General features: G+C 31.8%; 1 protein-coding gene across 1 annotated transcript in view; it reads left to right on the top strand.

Moving 5' to 3' along the window:
- Positions 1 to 5,564: 5,564 nt before the first annotated feature.
- LOC126746545 (zinc finger CCHC domain-containing protein 8 homolog) overlaps positions 5,565 to 22,489 on the top strand; it is a 68,178-nt gene continuing 51,253 nt past the window's right edge. The window contains exon 1 of the mRNA XM_050454854.1: positions 5,565 to 5,944. Within this exon, the coding sequence (XP_050310811.1) occupies positions 5,656 to 5,944 (289 nt within the window). The 5' untranslated portion in view covers positions 5,565 to 5,655. The remainder of the gene's footprint in view (positions 5,945 to 22,489) is intronic.

Genomic DNA, 22,489 nt, shown 5'->3' on the forward strand with positions numbered 1-22,489 from the left:
ATAGCTCTTCTAATAGCTATTTTTGGGCTTAAGGTAGGTTTTCATCTAATCCAAATGACATTCTTCTTATCGCAAGAAATGTATTATTCTCCTAAGAGCCTAATCTTCGACTAATATTACCTATAGCATTAATTTTTAAAGCATTAATTACTATCGGAAGACCAAATATTGGTTTTTACAGTACCTTTTTAATTTCTTCCTTTTTTTTTAAGTTAGGGTTTTGATCAAAATCGTTTCGATGAAATGATTTTCTATGGGATTCAGTTTTTCCGAGGAGTTAAAGGTGTAAAGTTAAGTCCTAACAGGTTCCTTTTCGATTTTAATCCTTAAGTTTTTATCCCTTTTTTTATTTTAATTATTTTTGTATTCTATCAAAATTCAAAAACATATTAAAAAATTCAAAATAATATAATTTTTTAAAAAGACTACCATCAAATTTAATATTTTTTAAATCGTCCAAAATAGGAATTCCAATTTTAATTTAATAAACCTGCTTTTAATTTTCAGTATAAATCTCAATAAACAACCTGGTATGTAAAAGAGGATATTGATATTTGAAAAATTTACCTCATTCCAATAAAGGCATTCCAAATCTAAAGAATATACATTTTGTTGAAAATTAAAACTTTTTGGGAAGCATAACATAGCACTGCTGTCTATGCAGCTAAAAAAATAGACCATATTTTTTAAAATAATTATTAGATTTGGGAAAATTGGTCAATTCTAACAAGACTCATCAATAGATATTTAATGAAAATATTGGCCTTTTACGGACACGATTATTTTATCGATCATGGTCTGAAATATATATAAGAAGAATCCTATATTGAAAAACCCACGAACCGTCCCCTTTTAAAATAAATTATGTTAAAAACTTTTAAGTAAGCAAAATCTATTTTTCTCTATCCAATAGTAATAAATTGACTTTAAAGATTTAAAATTGAAGTGTTAAATTGCATTAAAGGTTATTAATTGTATTAAATATTGAAGGTTCGAATATATGTTTGCTATGTGGGCCTGATAAAATGCCCATTTATTTTCTATGAGTCTATATTTCGGTGGCATTATATATGGACTGTTAATAATAAGGAATCATTGAAGAAATCTATATATCTACTATATGTTTTATATCTTCTTTTCCGTCGATTCTCATCAACACCGTGGACATTTTTTAATGTAATATTAACGTAAAATGATAAATGAAGTTGACTGTGCTTATTAAATAGATATAAAGCATTGGACAGATTAATATTGTTTAAAAAAATCAATTTTGTACGGTAAGATAAATGATCAAAAAGATAGGTTTTATCGGGATCTTTTTTAATCAACTCTAACTCGTCATTAAATAATTGGTCAATATTTTATTTAATTTTTTCATTTAACTTTCCATAGTCATTTTCTTTTTAAATTCTTTTAATTCAGATTAAAGTTGTTTCACATAGGCAACTCATGCTTTTTTAGTATAGATGTTGTATTTTTTCCTTCAAAACAAAAGGTGTTTTTGAAGGTGGTAGACAATGGTACAGTGAAAACATCTTGTCGAACTTGCATTGTCTTATTTATTTAATGTAACACGACGTTTCGGTTGGTAAGTATCTCCAACCGTTATCTTCTATACCGTGAGTTTACACTTGATAACGGTTGGAGATACTTACTAACCGAAACGTTGTGTTACATTAAATAAATAAGACAATGCAAGTTCGACAAGATGTTTTCAAAACAAAAGGTATTATACCAATATGTCAGTCCTATATTTTTTTATTCCCCTTTTTATGTATTTTTTTTCACTTTCCTTCAGTGTTCGGATAGCTTTGTTCTGAAGAAGCCAATAAGCAAAATCATGTAGTGTAGGAAAGTACCATCTCATTTTTTGCTTTCTGACATAATATCCCGATAAACCAATTACTTTAGAATACTTATATTTTATTACAAAAATTGGAGATCATTGCATTTTGGGAAAATTTGGTGGTATGATTGGATAGAAAGAAAGAAAGAAAGAAAGAAAGAAAGAAAGAAAGAAAGAAAGAAAGAAACAAAGAAAGAAAATGTGCTATATTACGTAAGACAACAAAATCTTGTGTACAAGCATCCTAAAAACTAAAAAATTCCAAATTCACTTTAAATTTCAAATTTCAAACAAACATAACATCTAACAGGGCCGAGCCGTGCCGGGGGTCCAAGGGGTACGCCGCACCCGGGCGGCGCTCATTTTGGGCGGCAAAATATCCGAAAAATAAAATAAAAAAGCGCCAAGTAATGAAAAAAAATTATGAATAACAAAAATTTATAAAATTTAAAACTTATAATTAAGGCGCCAACAGAATACAATGTTTACTGAAACCGATCATTGTTCCACGAATCGTTGCTATAATAATAATAATAATCTATATAGATAAATAAATAGGTACCAGGACCAGGTAATAAAAACAATAGCATCGCAATTATGGTGGGTTCAGGCCGGTGCTGATGATGTTATAAGGGCGGCGTAATTAAAAGAGCCACGTAGTACCACCAATAGTAATTCCTCGAAATTTATTTCTTGCGGAATTTCAATAATTTTGGGTGATAAATAATATGTATTTTGGAGCTGCAGAAATAAGCAGGGGTGTAATGTTTAGAAATTCCCACCCTTTTGTTTTTAATTTATTTTAATTTGCGAGTTTTAAAGCGACTTGTCGATTAGTGTTTATTTTTAATACATTTTGTATAAAAATTGTGTTTGTGTAGTTAACGGTAAGTTTAAAATATTTTATTAATATCTTCCAAATATTTAGAACTTCATGCCTTAAGCAATTGAAAAAAAGTAATGTCTGATTTTTGTGTCAATTCTAAAAAAAATATTTGTTGATTTAGATGGCTGATGGTCGAAAGAGGCTTTCTGGTTCCCAATACCGAAAAAGGAAGCTAGAAAAGGAGAAAGATGACAGGCGGTCATCAGGTTCGTTAAAAAAGTTTTTTGCGTCATCAACGAACCCACAACCGGCTCAACCTCAACCTTCAACAAGCCAAAGGCCGGATGTTCAACCTTTGACGTCAACTGAAGCCGATGCCGATGTAGAACAACCAAATGATGGAGATCAACAACCATCAGGAGATGAACTGAAACAAGATGATCACTCGACGAATACGCCAGCAAATACGCAAACTGAGAACATTGAAGCTATTCAGGTAAATGAAGAACGATTTAAAGATCCAGCATATTGGCCCGAAATATTAACGGATAATATTAGATTATTGATTTTAGGAATAGGACCTGTTCAAATTAAAAATATTAATTATCCCATTAATAATTTAAATAGATGTTTTAGCGCTGCTTACTTTGAAAAAAAATTAACTAACAATGAAAAAGTTTCTAGAACCTGGCTTATTTACTCAAAATCTAAAGATTCAGTGTACTGTTTTCCTTGTAAATTATTTAAAGCTTCTGATAATAGTTTTAATGAGGGGAATGGCTATAGTGACTGGCGACATTTATCTCGGAATTTAGAAAGACACGAAACCAGTAAGGGGCATTTTGAAAGTGTTAGGAAATGGCTTGAATTAAAAAAATCAATAGAAAAAGGTTTAACTGTAGACTCTATCAATCAAAATTTATTTCAAATGGAAAAAAAAAGATGGACTTTGATTTTAGAGAGAATAATATATAACATATATGAAATATATGTCTTTTTGCTAACACTAAAGCCCTCATCGGATACCCGCTGGGAAAGCCGTATTGAGGCAATAAAAACTCTTAGATTTGAGTTAGAAAAAGGGTATGATGCTCTGTTTACGCTTTTTAATGATGAAAGCAGAAATAATAAAACAAAGAATATTGCAATGTCCCTAATAAATAAAATAAAATTTTTTAAATTTATTTGTTCGTTAGTTATTTGGTACAACATTTTGGCAAAAATTAATATAGTAAGCAAAACACTGCAAAAGTCTAATCTTATTTTACCAGAAGTTGTACAGATGCTAAAAGAAATAAAATTATTTTTGACACAAATGAGATCGGAAAACGGGTTTTTAGACATGATAAATGAATCTAAGAAAATTGCGGAAGAAGTAGACGCCGAAATTTTCTTTCCAGCAATTCACTCAATAAGACCAAGGAAAAAAAAACGTTTTTTGATTGTGAACACAAGGATGAGCCAATCCAATCTCCAGAAATAAATTTTAAAGTAATTTTTTTTTAATATTCTCAATATTTCAACCTCAAAATTGGATGAGAGATTTCACGATTTACAAAAACATATTGAATTATTTGGTTTTTTAAACAATTTGAAAGCATTTGCCAAACCCGAAATAATGACGTATTGTAAGAATTTAGAAGCTAAATTAACTGACCCTGAAACAAAAAATATGGACATAAATGGATTGGACCTCTATAATGAAATCGACATATTATCAATTTACATTAATGATAAAAATATTTTCTCGCCCAAAGAAATATTAATATATCTGGTTGCTAACGATTTGAAAGGCATATATATATCCAAATTTATTCGTAGCTTTAAGAATATTTTTAACAATGCCAGTCACTGTAGCTCATGGAGAACGCTCATTTTCCAACCTAAAATTAATAAAAAACTACTTAAGATCCACAATGAGCCAATCAAAACTATCAAATTTATCAATAATAAGTATTGAGGAAGACATTGTTTCTAATTTAGATGTCACCGACCTAATTAGGGAATTTGCGTATAAAAAGGCAAGAAAAGTAAATGTTAGCATTTAAACCAGGGTTCTAATTACTTTTTTTTAATTTCTTTAAAATAGTAAGTAAAATATATTTTCTTTAGGTGTTTATATCGATATAATTACATATTAATATAGAAATACTTATATAAGTAAATAATATATGCTTTTATGTATATTTTTTGTATAGATAATATTGATATATTGATTAATATATGTGTGTTTGGAATTTAATTCAATATGATTTTTTTTATTACACCCTTTTTTTTAAACGTTGTAATTTGGTAAGAGCATTTTTTAAAACACTTTTTATAAAAATCACTGCAGAAGGGGCGGCAAAATTAGCTCTTGCACCTGGGCGGCAAATACCCTAGGCTCGGCCCTGCACATAACAGTGGCATAGCCAGCAAAGAGGGGCAGGTGAGGGAAGGGTTTAACCTTACGTCGGGCATTATGATATTAAATAAAGAGAGGTTTCACCAGATGAAAAATCACAAAATACTCATATAGATTGAAAACAAAATTTAGAATGTTATAACTTCTTGCGAAACTATGCAAGGTCCAACTCTTTGAAAAATTTGAGGTTATAAATTTCCTTGTAAACCTTTTATACGCTGCTTTTTCCTGTTGGTAACTTATTCGACTGGTAAGCAAGAATTATCCTGCTGGTAAGACAAACAAGAAGTTCATAATTCAATTTTTAATGTTACTAGCAGGATAACTTTTCCAGACACTTTACCAGACGGTCCATAATTTAGCCCTTAAGCAGGTTCTCGTACTAATTCATCTTTATGAGTTTATTTATGATGGTTTTACGTTGGCTCGCCGTGGCAGTCCCCGTCGCACATGTAAACGTGCCTTAAAGCTGTCAATGTCAAAACTGTCACCTGTAAAAAAAAATTAATGGAGAGAGATTGAACGTTGGAGAAAAGGGAGAAAAAATTAAAGAAAAAGGCACACACAACAAATTAAGAAATGGCGTCACGTAAAAACACTCAAAGAAAAAGGAAAAGTGGAGGTATTCCCGACATTTTTGAGGTTTGTGATAAGGATTTATCACCGGAACCTGAAGAAATCAACGCGGAACCAGAAACAAAAATAAGCAAGAAAAAAAGGGATTCGGACGTTTCGGATTCAAGGGGCAACCAACATAACTTAAGTGAGAGCACTGATGCAGATAAGAGTAAATTAAGTGAGGAAAATGATAACAACTCTCTCAATAATACTGGGGAAAATGTAGGTAAAGAGGAACCAACTTTAAAAGGTAAATATTTTGCTTAAGTGTGTTTGAGGATATCAATTTAAGCCATCAGATTTGGGTGGATCCTGGTATGGCTAAGCCACTTAAAAAATTGTTTTATAAACTGCTAAAAGTTGGTACCAAAATTTAACTTTTAAATACTAAGATCACAGTTCTCAATAAATCATCATAACAACAGTTCACAAGACATTCAATCTGATAAGCAGTATTAATATCTTTATTAAAGTTTATATGTCAGGTATCCTAAAAGTTGATAGTGTGACTTGAATAACTTACTGGGATCAGGATAATTGTAGGCATGCATATTTCAGATATTTTGAGGTTAGGTCATATAATATACAGGGTGCTTCTAAAAGGTCTGAACAAATTCCTAAGGACATATTCTTGAGGTCAAAATAAGCAGATTTAAAGCAACTTACCTTAGTCCAAAGCTGCTTTGTTTCTTAGTTATAATATGTTAAATTTGAAAAATAAAAATTGATTTTAGTTAATTTTGTGGCATTCCACTTTAAAAATTGATTCCTACTGGTTTTTTGGTATGAAAAACTCAAAAATTGGCATCTTTTTACCGTGACCACTAGAGGTTGCTCCATACTGCACTATTGATGGTGTAAAATGGCCATAACTTTTTTGCAAGTGTGGTTTTTATTTTTTTTTTGTGAAGGAAATTCAATTTCCCTGAAATTAAACATTACCAAGATATTTAATGTTTTAGTCTTTAATGTCGCACTTGAATTAAAAAAAAAAATTAAGTTATGTTATCTTTAGTATTGAAATTCAGTCAGTAATTAGTGCCAAATGTTTTTTTTTTAAAGTCTTGAATGTATGTGTAGAAAAGTTAATAATCGGCCATTTCAAGCATGTGGATGGGACAAATCACAAAATAGGATATGCGAAAAAAAATTTTGCCAATTTGTTAGGTAATATTTCTTCAACAAAATTAGCAAATATATTCTTTATTAATTAGACAATATTTTAAAAAATATAAATGCAAGCAACATGTTTTTATAGTAGAGATAATAGCAATAAACGACGGTTATGGACGCGACCGGAAAATTCTGTATCATTTATGTTACATAAAAAAACAACCAAAATTTCCGAAATGGTTGTTTTAAGAAAAAAGATATGGTTTTTAACTTCTCAACAAAATACTAGTAAATCACATTAAATGATTAAGAAAGAATTTTTCTTTAAGAATTCATAACTAAAAAATGATACTTATTGGTTGTGGACCGGACAAAAAACCTTAATAACTTTAGAATATTTTTTTATAATTTATTTTAGTATAAATAACAATATACTATGTCATACAACTAAATTAAAGGGGACGAATTAGTTCAACAATAAATAATTAATGATTATAAAGTTTTGTTACAGATATCTTTCTTATATTGTTTTGATGGGTCTGACCAATTTCCAGTATTTTTTCGGACACAGGCCTAAAAAAGTGGCATGATTGGAGCCCTGCAATGGGCAGGACACTTTCCCATCAAGAGGTTAACATGTTTTTGTTGTCCTGAATCTTTTGCCTTGAAAAGCAGATAAGATTTGTATTGGTTTTACTATTAAGTGCATTAAAAAAGTCTTTAGAATTATTAATAAGTAGTTTTCTACTTTTCCCCATTTCCCAGGCTACTCTTTTAAGCTTTACTCTTTTTAAGAAATTCCAAAGCCAGATATATTGAAATCTTCATGAAAATGACATAAATTCGATAGAGTAAACTTATTTTTAAACTGTGCTGCACAGCCATCAGAAAATATTGATACAGTTCTCACAGTACTATAGGCATTTCTTAACCAATGAACTATTTCTTTTAGAAATGCCTAGACTGCAAACTTATTATGTGATAACTCATCACTGATGATAGCAAACGAATGATGGGTATTGTTAGTCCAGGCTACTGCCGTAAATATTGTGACCTGTCTGTGGCTCCAGTGCGCACTTTGTATCTCGTCCTGACTTAATTCAAATTCAAATTCAAATAGTTTATTGTTCAACAGGAAAATTCCCAATTACAAGACAATCGAAATAATTAAAATTAAAACAGTACAAGTTATAAGCACCTTAAATAAGTAGTACAAAAAAAATAATATAAGATCCAATATAGAGTGATAACAAAATTTAAAATTTAAAACAATAGCATAATTGTAAGAATATGAGACACACTAACCACATGATAACAATCACAGAAAAATAATCAGGTATCATTCAAATTAAGAGAGGAACACATCCTTTTTTTAAAAACATATTCAGTGCTTCTAAAGATGTCGACATCTATAGCATTCATCTGATTATACCATGTACAAGCATGGCACAGTGGAGCTTTGCTGGACAGCTTTGTTAAGTTAAGAGAGGGATAAAATATATGGTGCCTCCTTGTATTGGCAGGAGGAACAAATAGAGGTAGCCTCTCTAAGAGCTCAGAACAATCAATTTTATTATTGCAAAGTTTATATAAAAATATCTGACTAGAGAGAATAGTATTTTGCTTTAGTGACAAATAGTTGAATCTATTCAGCAGGTACTCCTGTTCCACACCTCTTACTGGATATACTCCATCCAACTTAACAGAAAGTAACTTTAAGAATCTGCACTGTACATACTCCAGTCTGTTAACATGAACATCATAGATGGGGACTTTACTAATGAATTGTACAATACAGTCAAGCTGGATATATTCTTAAATTGAGAAGTGGACCTTACTATAAACCCGAGGGATTTTAAGGCTGAACTAGTGACCTGCGCTACATGCTGGTTGAATGTGAGCCTCTTATCTACTTCAATGTCCAAATCCTTCACTGAAGAACAGTCTAGCAACTGAGAACCACTCAATATATATGGGTATAAAATCTCTTCATGAAGAATGGAAATTGTCATTTTTTTACATTTGTCACAGTTTAGGGGTAGTTTATTTCTTTCACACCATTCAAAGACCCTATTCATGTCCTCTTGCAGCTTCAGGCAGTCCAGCATAGTACGAATGATACGAAACAACTTCAGATCATCAGCAAATAAAAGACAGAAACTCTCCATACAATCAACTAAATCATTAATAAATAGATCGAACAGCATTGGGGCGAGGTTACTGCCTTGGGGCGCACCACTCGAAGCCATGTAATACTAAGACCCAAAACCATTAAATTCAACATACTGGAGCTTGCCAGTCAAATATGAGATGAAGAACTCTACCAGACAAGGATGAAATCCAGCCAAAGTGAGCTTCCGTGCCAGCAAACCGTGATCCAGCCGATCAAAAGCCTTCGAGAAGTCTGTGTACAGCACATCCAACTGGCTTTTCTGATTTATAGCTAGATATGCTGTTTCCAAGAAACAAGCCATATTAGTGACAGTAGATCTTTTTTGAAAGAAACCATGCTGCTTTTCTGTAATTATGTGCTTAATTTGAGGAGACAATTTATCATGCACACATATCTCAAAGGCCTTCGAAAAATTAGAGAGAATTGACACTGGTCTGTAGTTCTCTATTCTGCCATGGTCGCCACTCTTAAACACTGGACATATTAGCCTTTTTCCACTCTTCCGGAAATGTATTGGTCTTGAGTGATAAATTGAAGATTTGTAAGAGTGGTACAGCCAGGGCCGATGCACAGTCACACAAAAGAAATGAAGGTATTTGGTCAGGACCTGCAGTTTCTTTGTTTTTTAACTTCTGTAAAGCTTTTCTTACATCTGCCTCAAAAAAAGATTGGACCAAAATGTTGTGTGAACCATATGTATCAGATTCTTTGGGCTGAGCAATAGAGGACTCAACATAAACACTCCTGAAAAAATCAGAAAAAGCATTTACAATACTTTTAGGACCCACAACAGTGGTATCTTTATATAGCTCATAGAACCTGGAATGCAAGAGTTGTTTCGTTTAAGGTGAATGAACCTCCAGAATTGCTTTGGATCACTCTGAATAGCTGAATCAGTCCTGGACATATACTCGTGATAAGCAAGATCCATTTTTGTTTTTACTATCCTCCTATATAGCAGCTCTAAAATCCTCATAAGCAGCAGAGCACCATGTATGAAGCCATCTACTATGTAGCCTAGACTTCAATTTTAATAATTTCCTAATTTCATGAGTGTACCACACAGGATATGAGTATTTACTATTAGAGGGTCGAAAACGAGGAACAGCTAGACAAAAAATTTCATGGATTTTATCATAAAAGGTTTTTACTGCCTCATTAACATCTGACTGGGTGTATATAAAAGTCCAATCCACATCAGAGATAAGCTGGTAAAGATTTTAGTATAAATAACAACATACTATGTCATACAACTAAATTAAAGGCAATGATAACGATTAGTTCAACAATAAATAATTAATGATTATAAAGTTTTGTTACAGATATCTTTCTCATATTGTTTTGATGGGTCTGACCAATTTCCAATATTTTTTCGGACACAGGCCTAAAAAAGTGGCATGATTGGAGCCCTGCAATCGGCAGGACACTTTCCCATTGAGCATACATGTTTTTGTTATCCTGAATCTTTTGCCTTGAAAAGTAGATAAAATTTATATTGGTTTTACCATTAAGTGCATTAAAAAAGTCTTTGGAATTATTAATAAGTAGTTTTCTACTTTTCCCGATTTCCCAGGCTACTCTTTTAAGCTTCCCTCCTACTCCGTCTATAGTCCCCTTCACGTGAGAAGTGGCAAAGAAATTCCAAAAGCCAGATATATCGAAATCTTCATGAAAATGACATAAATTCGATAGAGTAAACTTATTTTTAAACTGTGCTGCACAGCCATCAGAAAATATTGATACAGTTCTCAAAGTACTATAGGCATTTCTTAACCAATGAACTACTTCGTTTAGAAATGCCCAGACTGCAAACTTATCATGTGATAACTCATCACTGATGATAGCAAACGAATGATGGGTATTTTTAGTCCAGGCTACTGCCGTAAATATTGTGACCTGTCTGTGGCTCCAGTGCGCACTTTGTATCTCGTCCTGACTTATACATTAGTAATTTTCTGTGAAGTCTACTTGCAGGACAACTTTTTCTTCATTTATATTATTTTTTTCTTTCTTAAAATTGTGTTCTTGGGCGGTTTTTACAAAGCAAAAAACTTTAAATTTCTCCATAGATTCTTGCAGTTGATCCAAAGCAGCTTTTAAAGTACCAGATTCTTCTAATACTTGGGGTTTATGAAGATTGACTTGCCACCTTTTCCATTTTATTTCGGTCTCCAAATCGGTATTTAAAGGCACCAAAGCATATTCAATATCAGTATCACAGTTTGGACATAAATTATTCATACAGTCGAAATTATCTGTATTGCAACATATGGCTGAAAGTAATTCCTTGGAAAATTTTGGAAATTCATGTACATTTTTGCAAATAGCCTCAACCAAAAAATTAAAGTTCGCATGGTACTTGCAAACGCAAACGTCGTGAGGCATGTTTGGGTCGATATTCGTAAAATTTTGTTAGTTTAACACCTAATTCGGGATTTTCATGTATAAACAACTGATAAGCTTCCTTTACAGTAACAGTCATGTGCCGCTTTTGCTTTTTTTCTTTGATTCCTGATTCATTTTTTAAAGCGATAACGTCTCTTTTCCCTGGCGCCTGTCTACTTATCATATCTCTGGTGTAAAACCGTTCAACACTTTCCTTAAGTTGGCTTTCCAATTTGTTCCAAGGTGTTACTTTTTCTGCACACACTAAACTTGTTTCTTTTGGAAATTCGGCATAAAAAATTTCTTTAAAACCTCCTTTTTTTGCTCAGCACACTTCGGCAATACAGACTTAATTTTCTTTACCACCTTTCCCATCGATTGTGGCGTTTTAAATGAGCTGATATTATCTGATGATTGGATTTTCTCAACTTGCAACTCTTCCCTTTTTCTCTGACGATACAACCGTTTTCTTAATGTTTCCTGTCTTTTTTTTTTTGCATTTATCATATCTTTCGTAAAAAAACCTTCCTGAATCAATCTCTTCTGCTTCTTTCTGCTGTCTCTTTTTCTTTTGGCATCCTTTTCTTTAAAACGCATGAAACGATTGAGAAGCACAACATTCTCTTTGAGCTTTCTTCTAAAATCTATAGATTTTTCTTTATTTGTCTTAGGTGCCATATTTTCTGTAAAAAAATATAGACTCATAAGTTGGGATAAGATTGACCAAGAAAAATTATCTTAAAATTAAATATTAATAATAAATTTCATTAAAAAAAAATGGTTTTTTTTTGGTGGCTTCATGGAGTATCAGCCCTCAGCGAATCGGTTGCGATATACATATAGATCACCAAAAATAAAAAAAAACTTACTTAAAATAAGTACTTTGCAGCCCGTTTTGCATTAAAAATTAAATATTTTCGATATATATATTAATAGGATCTTATTTTTATATATTTTTTAATGTATGAGCAAAATAGTAACATGATACAAAAAAAATCTTTTACTATAATATTGCCCTAAAAGCAAGTCAAGAAAAAATAAAATTGAAAGTTCAAACTTTTTATTATTTAGTGGGATAAGCCTACTTTTCTAAGAATTTGGGTGTGGACAGGACAAAAAACTCTTATTATTACACTAAATGAAAAAATATATCTACTTACTTTGATTACGAAATTAATATTCACCACAAAAAACTTGAAACCACTGACATTTACTCTGCCATGACAGCGTCTCAATGTATCACTTGTTTTAATCAATGGCTGACTATACAAAGTTAACTATTTTTTCCTAAAACAGCCTGCTAATCAAACCTGAAAGTAATGAGTGTCCCATTTTTTTCGGATGTTATTTTTTATTTATTTTTATAAGTTTCTATGACAATTAAATGACATTCAATAAATATATGGTTTAAAAATATACTTTAATGCATTTTCGTATTTTATTAAAAAAATCCAAATCGCTTGAAATGGCCGTAATACACAAATATTATTATACACCACTACGGACAATGTCATCCAATACTCTTTGAATTCCCCTTATTCCTATAAATTTGTCTCTTTTAATTCCCTTTTTTATCGCCTTTTCAAATCTCCCTCTTTCTAATGAAGCTTTTTTTTGCTGACTTAAACTTAATCAACCATAATGCTTCTAGTAATGGTTTTCTGCTTGATAATATTAATCGCCTTGATTATATATTTTATAATAAATACAAACTCACCTACAACTTAATTCATGTCGATAATAAAAATAGCCACCTTTATAGATCAATATCCTACAATTGCCTTCAAAACAATGAACAATGTAAAAATACAACTAGTTAGTGTGATAGATAATGCTGATTTCTTTTCAAAATTAGGGGATATTCTTTAAAATGTAATGACTAATGCCATTTACATAAGGCAATTGGGGCATAAAATTTCCATATATGGACATTATCAAAACTAAATCGGCCTTTAATAATCATTTATTAGCCGTCTCACATGGTTTTTCTTTAACACAGAGAGCAGATATTTTACGTGAATGCTCAAAAGACAAAAAACTTTACCTGTTAGAAAAAATGGCAATTACTAAATTTTTGCACAATTTTTTATTTACTTTTAGGCCTGATGATGCTCCCATAGGAGCAAATATAGAAAATAGTTTGTTTTGGGTTGATTGTCTAAAACCATTTGACTATTAGGAATATAGGGGTTTTTGGATGCATTTCGGAATAGAATTGTATTTTTAATTTTATTCACTAATTTAGGGTTGAAGTTGCGTAATGGCTATTTGTCTAATAATAGACAACTCCCTCTCTCTACATTCAACTGACATTGCAATCTCTAAAGTGTGGCTAGGTTTCCTACAAATTTCAAAAACATGGCTATTATTTATGATTTTAATACATAAATCTAAGAAGGTTATTAATTTATTAGTTTCTGTATCTAGTGTAAATTTTATTTTAGGATGAATGTTATTAATAAAAGACACAAAAACATTTAAAGATTGATTGCTACCATTCCACAGTAAAATACAATCATCTACATATCTATAATATAAAATATTTGAATTATAAGGGTTATTATTTAGAATGTTATTAGATTCAAAGTAGTCCACAAAATTATCCATCTGATTAAAATATTAATTAACTAGTAATTTTCTAATGATCTTCCCTCCCTAATTTTTGCCTTATGTTAAAATTTGCTTGCTTAAAATTCGTCAAACTTGAAATTGTGTCAAATTGGTCCATTTTTCCTATCTTCCCAACTGCTAGAGCCACCTGTTTTTTATTTATTGTAACAACAGTCTACAATTACAGTCGTGTACCTCTACCTGGTATTTTTAGTACACAATAAGAATTTAACTGTGAGTTTTTTAGAGATATAAGTTTTCTTAGTATGATTTTTAAAAGTTTTAACTAAGTACAGATACATGTACCTCTACTTGTTCCTTTTGAAGGCAAATGACAATTATTATGATTGTTTTCATTTCGTTTTAACTGTGTTGTCGGGTGTATGTTTTTTAAAGAAACCTTTTAAACTCAAACTCAAAAATGCTTTATTGTCAATATAAACATAGAAGTTGTAGACAAAGCCAATAGACTGTACATTAAAGGAATAAGAATAAGAAACTAATTTAAAATAAAATAAAATTATATAAAACTTTGAAAAATACTTAAATGCTAATCATTAAAAAATTCACCTAAACTATAGTACGCTTTACTAGCAAGAAATATTTTCGTCCTTGTACGTAGGCTTTTTTCAGTCTTAAGTTGTCTTATTTCTAGTGGAAGATTATTAAACAGCTTTCTACCTCCATATACCGGGTGTCCCAGCGAAAACGAAACAGAGGTATTTTTGGTATGAAAAAAAAAATTTTTTACAAAAATCTCGAACACGTCTATTTTATTTTCGAGGGGGACAACTTTTCCTTACCAAGGCACCCTCATACCAGTAACCCTCTTCGAGGGGGTGGGATCACCCTTAAAATCTTAAATAGAAAGAGGGGTCGTGTGATACCTTATTTTAAAGGTCTTTTAATTCTGAATATAACTGCCAAATTTGAAGTGGCTAAAATTTTTTATCCGGATATGACAGCTTGTCAAAATTGTAGAAACAGCGAAAATGAACAAGGTATTTTGAACTCTGTTTTGGATAATATTTTTAAAAGAATAAGGAAGTCCTAATTTCAAAGGTGTCACTTATTAATTAAGAGGCCATCCTAATACCTGGAACCCTTTACGAGGGGTTGAAAGCACCCCTTAAATCTTAAATAGAAAAAGGGGTCGTGTCATTCCTTATTTTGAAGGCCTTTTTACTCTGAATTTAAATGGTCAGAAGTCACCATTGAAGTGACTGATGGATATCTTGTGGATATAAAAATAGCAAGAAATACAATCTTTACTGCCAGTAAAAGTGGAGAGATAAGAAATACCTACCTTTTTCCTTTTGTGTCTTTTAAATAAAACAAGTTTATTTAAATTACGTCAATTTATTAAATGTTCAAATTGTGCCCCGCCGACTTCCATGCAGGAATACAGGTTTTGCTCAAAACGATGCCTGACGTTTTGTAGAACTTCAGGTGTTATCATCTGACACTCATTTATAATTCTCTGGCGTAAGTCTTCTAGGGTGTCTGGTTGGGTAGCGTAAACTTTTGTTTTTAAATGCCCCCATAAAAAAAAATCTAATGGGGTTAAATCGGGTGACCCGGATTTGCATTTGAGCAGTAGCGGCAGTTATGACGATTTACGTTGCCATTAAGAAAAAAAGTACATTCATCTGAAAAGCAAATGTTATAAATAAGACGCGGATTAACAGTTATCATATCACTAAGCGATTCACAAAATTGCACTCGTCTGTCAAAATCGTCCTCATTCAGTTCTTGCACCAGATGAATTTTGTAAGCATGGAATTTATTATGCTTAAGTATCCTATGAAGACTACTTTTGCTTACTCCTGTACTCGTCGCCAATTTTCTGACACTTATTCCTGGCTCGGCATGAAGTTGACCTAGGACAGTTATTTGCATTGCTTCATTGACAAAAACAGCATTTTGAACCTCACGCTTTTTATTTAAGACACTGCCAGACTCCCTAAATTTAGCAACTATTTCTAGAACGTATTTTCTGTTGACTCGTTTTTCTGGATGAAGGTCATTAAATTCTTGTACCGTTCTATTGGCACAATTGTTATGCCGAAAGAAAAACTCTATCATCTCAACCCTCTCTGCAGTAGAATAAACCATTGCTAACAGTGTTTCAACACGTAAAAGACTGGGTAATAATTTAAAACTATTTAAATAAATGCTGCTTTATGAAAAAAGTACCAATGATATTTGGCAAGCTAAATAAATTCTTCAGATACTTGTGTTTGGATTTTATTTGGTATTTTGTTTTTATTTATGATATGCTGATAAGGTGTAATAACAATAATATTAACAATACTAATAAATTTTTAATCATGTTTTAATGATCCAATAAAAAAAATTGTAAGAAAGGGTTTCAGGCATAAAGGCTTATTTAAAGCATCTTTTCCAAAATTTTATTTGGCTTTCATATCCAGAAGAAATCCATCAGTCACTCAGAAGTCACCATTTAAATTTAAAGTGAAAACGCTTTCAACATAAGGTATAACACAATCCCTCTTTCTGTTTAAGATTTAAGGGGTGCTTTCAACCCCTCGTAAAGGATTCCAGGTATTAGGTGGCCTCTTAATTAATAAGTGACCCCTTCGAAAATAGGATTTCCTTGTTCTTTTAAAAATATTATCCAAAAAAGAGTCCGTAATACCTTTTTCATTTTCGCTGTTTACGCAATTTTGACAAGCTGTTTTATCCAGAGAAATAATTTTAGCCACTTCAAATTTGGCAGTTATATTCAGAATTAAAAGACCTTTAAAATAAGGTATCATACGACCCCTCTTTCCATTTAGGATTTTAGGGGTGATTCCACCCCCTCGAAGGGGGTTGCTGGTATGAGGGTGCCTTGGTAAGGAAAAGTTGTCCCCCTCAAAAATAAAATCGACGTGTCCGAGATTTTTGAAAATTTTTTTTTTTTTCATACCGAAAATAGCTCTGTTTCGTTTTCGCTGGGACACCCTGTATATGGCACTTAAAATAGCTTCACCCTAAAAACATGTATTTAAATTTGCACCATGTATCATGGCTTTAGCTTTTTCTGTAAAGAACTCTTACATACGTTCATTCTCTCCGCAACAGAATTTTGTTGAGGAGTATATGGAACGGTTAAATGAAAAGAAATACCTTTATCTTTACAAAATTATTTCATTTCGTTAGAGAGATACTCACGCCCATTATCACAATATAGAAATGCTACTTTTAAAGAAAAATGGGCCTCACTTTTTAGTACAAATTCTCGAAAAACATTATATGTTTCTGATTTATAGACTAATAAATATGTTACCGTATAGTGAGTAAATTCATCAATAAATGTTATAAAATAATTTTTATTGTCTATTGTAGGTGGAAAAATAGGTCCACAAATGTCTGAGTGAATAATATAAAGTGGTCTTAGAATATGAGATTTATGAGAATTTTTGCTTCTTAAACGGCCTTGCTATTTTTGGATCTGTTACCTGGACAAGCAAAACTTTGCTAGTCGTGTCTCCACTGTCGTGCTGCAATTTTGTTTCCTGATCCAATAAACGTGTCTTTACAAAACCTAAATTGATGGTGTCTTCCGACAAAGTTTCAATGGCAGTCACTATCCCATCATATGAAGGCGGCAGAGTTAAGAGTATAAGTGGGCTACTCTACTCATTTCACTTAATACAGCTCCTGCGGATGTTAATTCAATAATCATTTCATCAAACTTGATGAAATGTTCTTGCTTGAATTTAAAACTTAGCAATTTCTTTTGAACAGCAAGCTGGGTGGCCAAAGTTTTTCTTTCATAAATGGTGTCCAGCTTTTGTAAAATTGCACGAGCAGTGTCCTCCTCGGTAATCATGCCCACCATTACATCGCTTAAGTATTCAATAATACAACCCTTAGCAATTAATTCCAATTGTTGCCAGTTGACAGGTAAGTCAATAGGTCGATTTTCTTGTAACTCTTGTGATGCACCCTCTTCGGCAATAAGAGTTTTTATGCGGAACTTCCATATTGAATAATTAGTTCCATTAAACGAAGTAATATTACGTCGCACCTTTTTATTGTTTTCCATTGTCACTATTTTTTTTCGCACTAACAACACTGAAGTTTATTTACACTTTGAAAGTTTATAATTTTTTTATCGCGTACCGAATTTATTCAAACAAACGTTCTGAGCCCATAACCTATTAAGAATATGAGTAGAACGAAAACACAAATTATAATAACTATTCTTTTATTTTTATTACTTAAGCAGCGAATGAAGCAAAAGTCGAAAAAGGAATGAATATTAAATATATCCCTTTTAATACAGACTAATACGGACCTAATGAATCGGTCTTTGTATTAGTAAAAACACTACGTCAGTTATTATACAAACGCATTTATATTACAGTTGCTTTGTTTTCATAAAGAAAGATGACGATGTGGATATTGGCTTAAACTAAATATAAACATCATAAACCTCTCCAATAATAGAAATATATTGAGTCATATTCGTTGGCTATTAAATACATCTATTTCAATAAGAACATAGGGTCAGTTCACTGGTTCTCGGCCTTTTAACGGAAATTTTGACTTTGTAACCAAATTATACATAGAAGGAGGCTTTGCAATGCAAAATGTTAGTCAAAGTGTTTTTAACAATTAAGAAATTTGTGTAAGTTTTTTTTTTCAAAGATTTAGCGTAAAGCCAGATAAAACTAAAAAAAGTGCCATTTCACTGTTTCTTGGCCCCCCCTCACAGTTCTCAGCCATTTTTGTATCGGTTCTCGGCCACCCCAAAACCTATTTTATTTAAATAATATTCCAGATTTTTCTACGTAGGGTTACACATTTTTAAAAAAGTTTTTGTTAATAAATACTTACCCATCTTTAAATTAAAGAAAATCAGTGTAAAATTTTACTTTTAAACAAGTTTTATTAAAAATAAACAGTTTAATTTAAATAAAAAACTTTATAGATAAATAATTACTTTTTAACTAAAAACAAACAAAACAACTTATTCTTAAATATTGAAGGTAAAATGAGCAATTATATTAAAACTAATCGGTCTCAACAAAACAGGATACTCTAGTATAATTATTCACATTAAAATGCAAAGTAATATAGTACGTTATAGATAAACTTATAATAAATATATGGAAACCCTAAAACCTAAATACTTCATTGCACGTTTACATGCGACGCACATTATTAAGCGTCATCACATTCATCACACTTATATTCTTTGTCTGCAGCAACACTATAGGGAACATTATAGAATTCCGTACATTTTTTGTAAAACCATTTTGCGTAATAGTCACAACCAATGTTTTTATGATCTTCTTCTTCCGTGTCACTATTAAGAGTTTCTTTACACATATCACATGGTATCTTTTCTTTGGTTTTTGTTTCTTCTAAATCCGGTTTTCTCTTATTTTGTTTTTTATTGATTTTCTCAATTTTTGTTTCTTTCTTCCTTTCCTTTATTATCCTTCTTTCTTTTCTTTTTTCAATTTCAGCTTTTTTAAATTCTTTTTCCTGATCTTTTTTTTTAATATTCCCTCCATTTGTCACTGCTAATTGCACTTGGTGCTCTTTAATTTTTCGGTAGGTTTGTATTTTTGCTATGTTTAACTGGTTCAAGATATACTAGATGTTCGGAAAATGCACCATGCATTCTATCAATGTTTTCAGTACCTTGAATCGCAGTTTTTTCGTTTTTCTGGTTCTTCCCATCTTCTTTTGAAATTTTTCCTTCTGATTTATTTTGTTGGAAACTATTGTTTTCACCTTTATTTTCGTTGATATTTCTCTCCGACAGTATTCTTTTGTCTTTTTCCTCGTGGCACCGTTTTTCTTTAATCTTTGAACTACCTTTTTTGATTATGTCAAGATTAGTAATATTTTCATTACCACATACGACGTTTGTACATTTCCTACTTCAGTTTCAAAAATATCATCATTAATTGTTGTACCGCGTGTAGGAGCCGCTAAAATTTCAGAAATATCAATCAATGGAAGATCATACTCTTGATCATCTTTACCATTATTTAGAAAGGAGCTGGTCATAATATTTTGAATTTTTACGCTGTCAATATTCAAATTATTATCAACAAAAGATAAAAAATTTACCTGCTGATTTTCGGAAAATTCAGTCTCTATGTGAATTATCTCCACGTTTTCAGAAAAGTGTGTATCTTTATCAGGAATATTGAGATCTGAGTTGAGATCAAATATTAATTTGTCAGTATCAAGGTTGTTGTTTTGAATAATAATATCTGATTGATTTTTGTCATCAATGTTAAGCACACCTTTGCTTACATCTATTAATAGTTCTAAACTGGCTTCTGATTTATTACTCTTATTTTGGTTATCTTTTTTCGAGGTTGAAGAACATTGTGGTTCAAGTAAGTTAATTTCGCTTAACACTACGTCCACATTTATACCGTAGGATGTTAAATTGTCTTTTATTTTATCAATAACTTTTTTGCAAGAAGTTATGTCACGCTTCGTTATATTTTCGATTGATTTTCTTTTACTTTTATTTATCGCTACTGCTTCATCAGCCACACATTTGCTGTAATCTACGGCTTCGGGATTTAATGGAAATAGTCCCGATTTTCTGAAACCATTTTTTACTGAAGTTTCGAATCTCTCTGGTTCAAAGAGTATCTCGTTAAACAGGCTACAAAAATTAATTTTGGTTACAGAGCAGTTCAGATTTTCTGGTTTTCTTTGCCAATTATGAACAGTTTTTTTCCACTCCGATTTCATTGGCTTAAACACGCTAACATCAGCCGGCTGGAGCATGTGCGTAGTGTTGGGAGGTAGAGCATATAGAATAATTTGGTTTGCGTCACAGTAATGTTTTCTTTTTCATTTCCTTGTTTAACAGTCAGCAAATTACGAAAACCTTTAGGACCCAAAACTTTGCCACTGGATGGACACAGTGCGAATCCCGACTCATCACCATTAAAAATCCTCCTTGGATCATTCATTATGTAAGACAAATTATTACTCTCTAAATACTCGTTGAGGTCATGAAACCATTTTCTTACGGATTGTTCTGTAACTGCAGCTCTGGCTTTATTTATTCCCTCAGCTTCTCTGAGGGATATCTCGGGATTTCTTTTTAAGAAATTTGAGTACCACGTTTGTTTTGGTACACCTTTCTTAAATAAACACTTACCAGAATCAGCGTTAATTTTTGACACTGTATCAAAAAGCATCTGCTTCGTAATAGGGAAACCGCATTTTGCCAGATTAACAATCCAATTTTTAATTTTTTCTTCACTATCAACAGTTGATAGAGGAGGTGGTCCGGGTTTTCTCCGGGTACTCTCCCTTTTATCCTATCTTGGATGGTCGCCCTGGAAACACCAAATATTCGACTTGCCTCCCTTATTGGTATTTTGTTTTCTCTAATTTCAAAAAGTGCATTTTTCAAATTCTCTTTACTGTACTTAAACAATTTCCTTCGAACCTTTGATGGATTGGGTCGAATAACCTTGGTATTATTGGTTCTTTTTTCTTCCATCTAGCCACTGAAAAAAAAGTTAGGATCAAAACTTTTAGAATTGCGTTTAGGCCGAGAACCGAAATGACTTAACTCTACAATGATTTTAATTCTCGGCCCCCGCAATATTCACAATGGCCGAAAAATGCCAGATCTCGGCCCCTATCTTTCAGGATAATTTTATCATTAAAATAAACACCTTCTTCAATTTAATTTGCAGGCCGCAATCTAATACCAGAAAAGAAGCATTGTTAATCTAAATGTAAAAACTAACAAAAACCGTATAACACTTATTTTTTACAGTTTTATTTCAAAATGAAAAATAACCTTTTAAACTAATTTTCGGCCCCTCTGGCCGAGAACTAAAAAAGTTAACTTTTTTTTAAACCGGATCGCGGCCACTTAATATTTTAATTGTAAAATCATTTTTTGCTAAATTTTAGTAATATATTTACATGTCTTAACCCTTCCCTTATAATCTAATGTATATTACATTCACCTAAAACAAAAAAATTGTAAGAGACTTACTATTTATTTGGTTCACAACACTAAGCAAAATTGCACTTTTTACACACGTGTGGTCTGTTGCTTGGAAGGTCGACAACTAAATGATTTTTCGCGCGCTTGTCATTTGCAATGTCATCTTATGCCCCGGCGTTTTTGACAGAAAAAAGATGCGGGAAACGATTTTATCATTCAGAGTAGGCCAATAGCAATAAATTTCCTTAATATTTGGGTTTTAGTCACAAAAAGGCTGAGAACTAGTGATGGCCGGATTACCGGTGAACTGACCCTATAATATTTATGAGAGTTTACATATTATCTTGTCAGTTTATCACAGCCTACTGCGGCGAATTCATAGCGAATAGATATTATTTGTGATACATCGTTAAAAGGGTAATTTTGCATAAATTTTAAAAATGTAAAAATCCAATATAGCTTCCATAAGAAACAACAGAGTTAATAATGGTTGGAAAAGACGAAACGTTGCTTAACAATCTAAAAACACCATGATATAGCACGAAAAAAGTGGC

Source organism: Anthonomus grandis, chromosome 17, assembly GCF_022605725.1.
Source record: "Anthonomus grandis grandis chromosome 17, icAntGran1.3, whole genome shotgun sequence".
Lineage (NCBI taxonomy): Eukaryota > Metazoa > Arthropoda > Insecta > Coleoptera > Curculionidae > Anthonomus > Anthonomus grandis.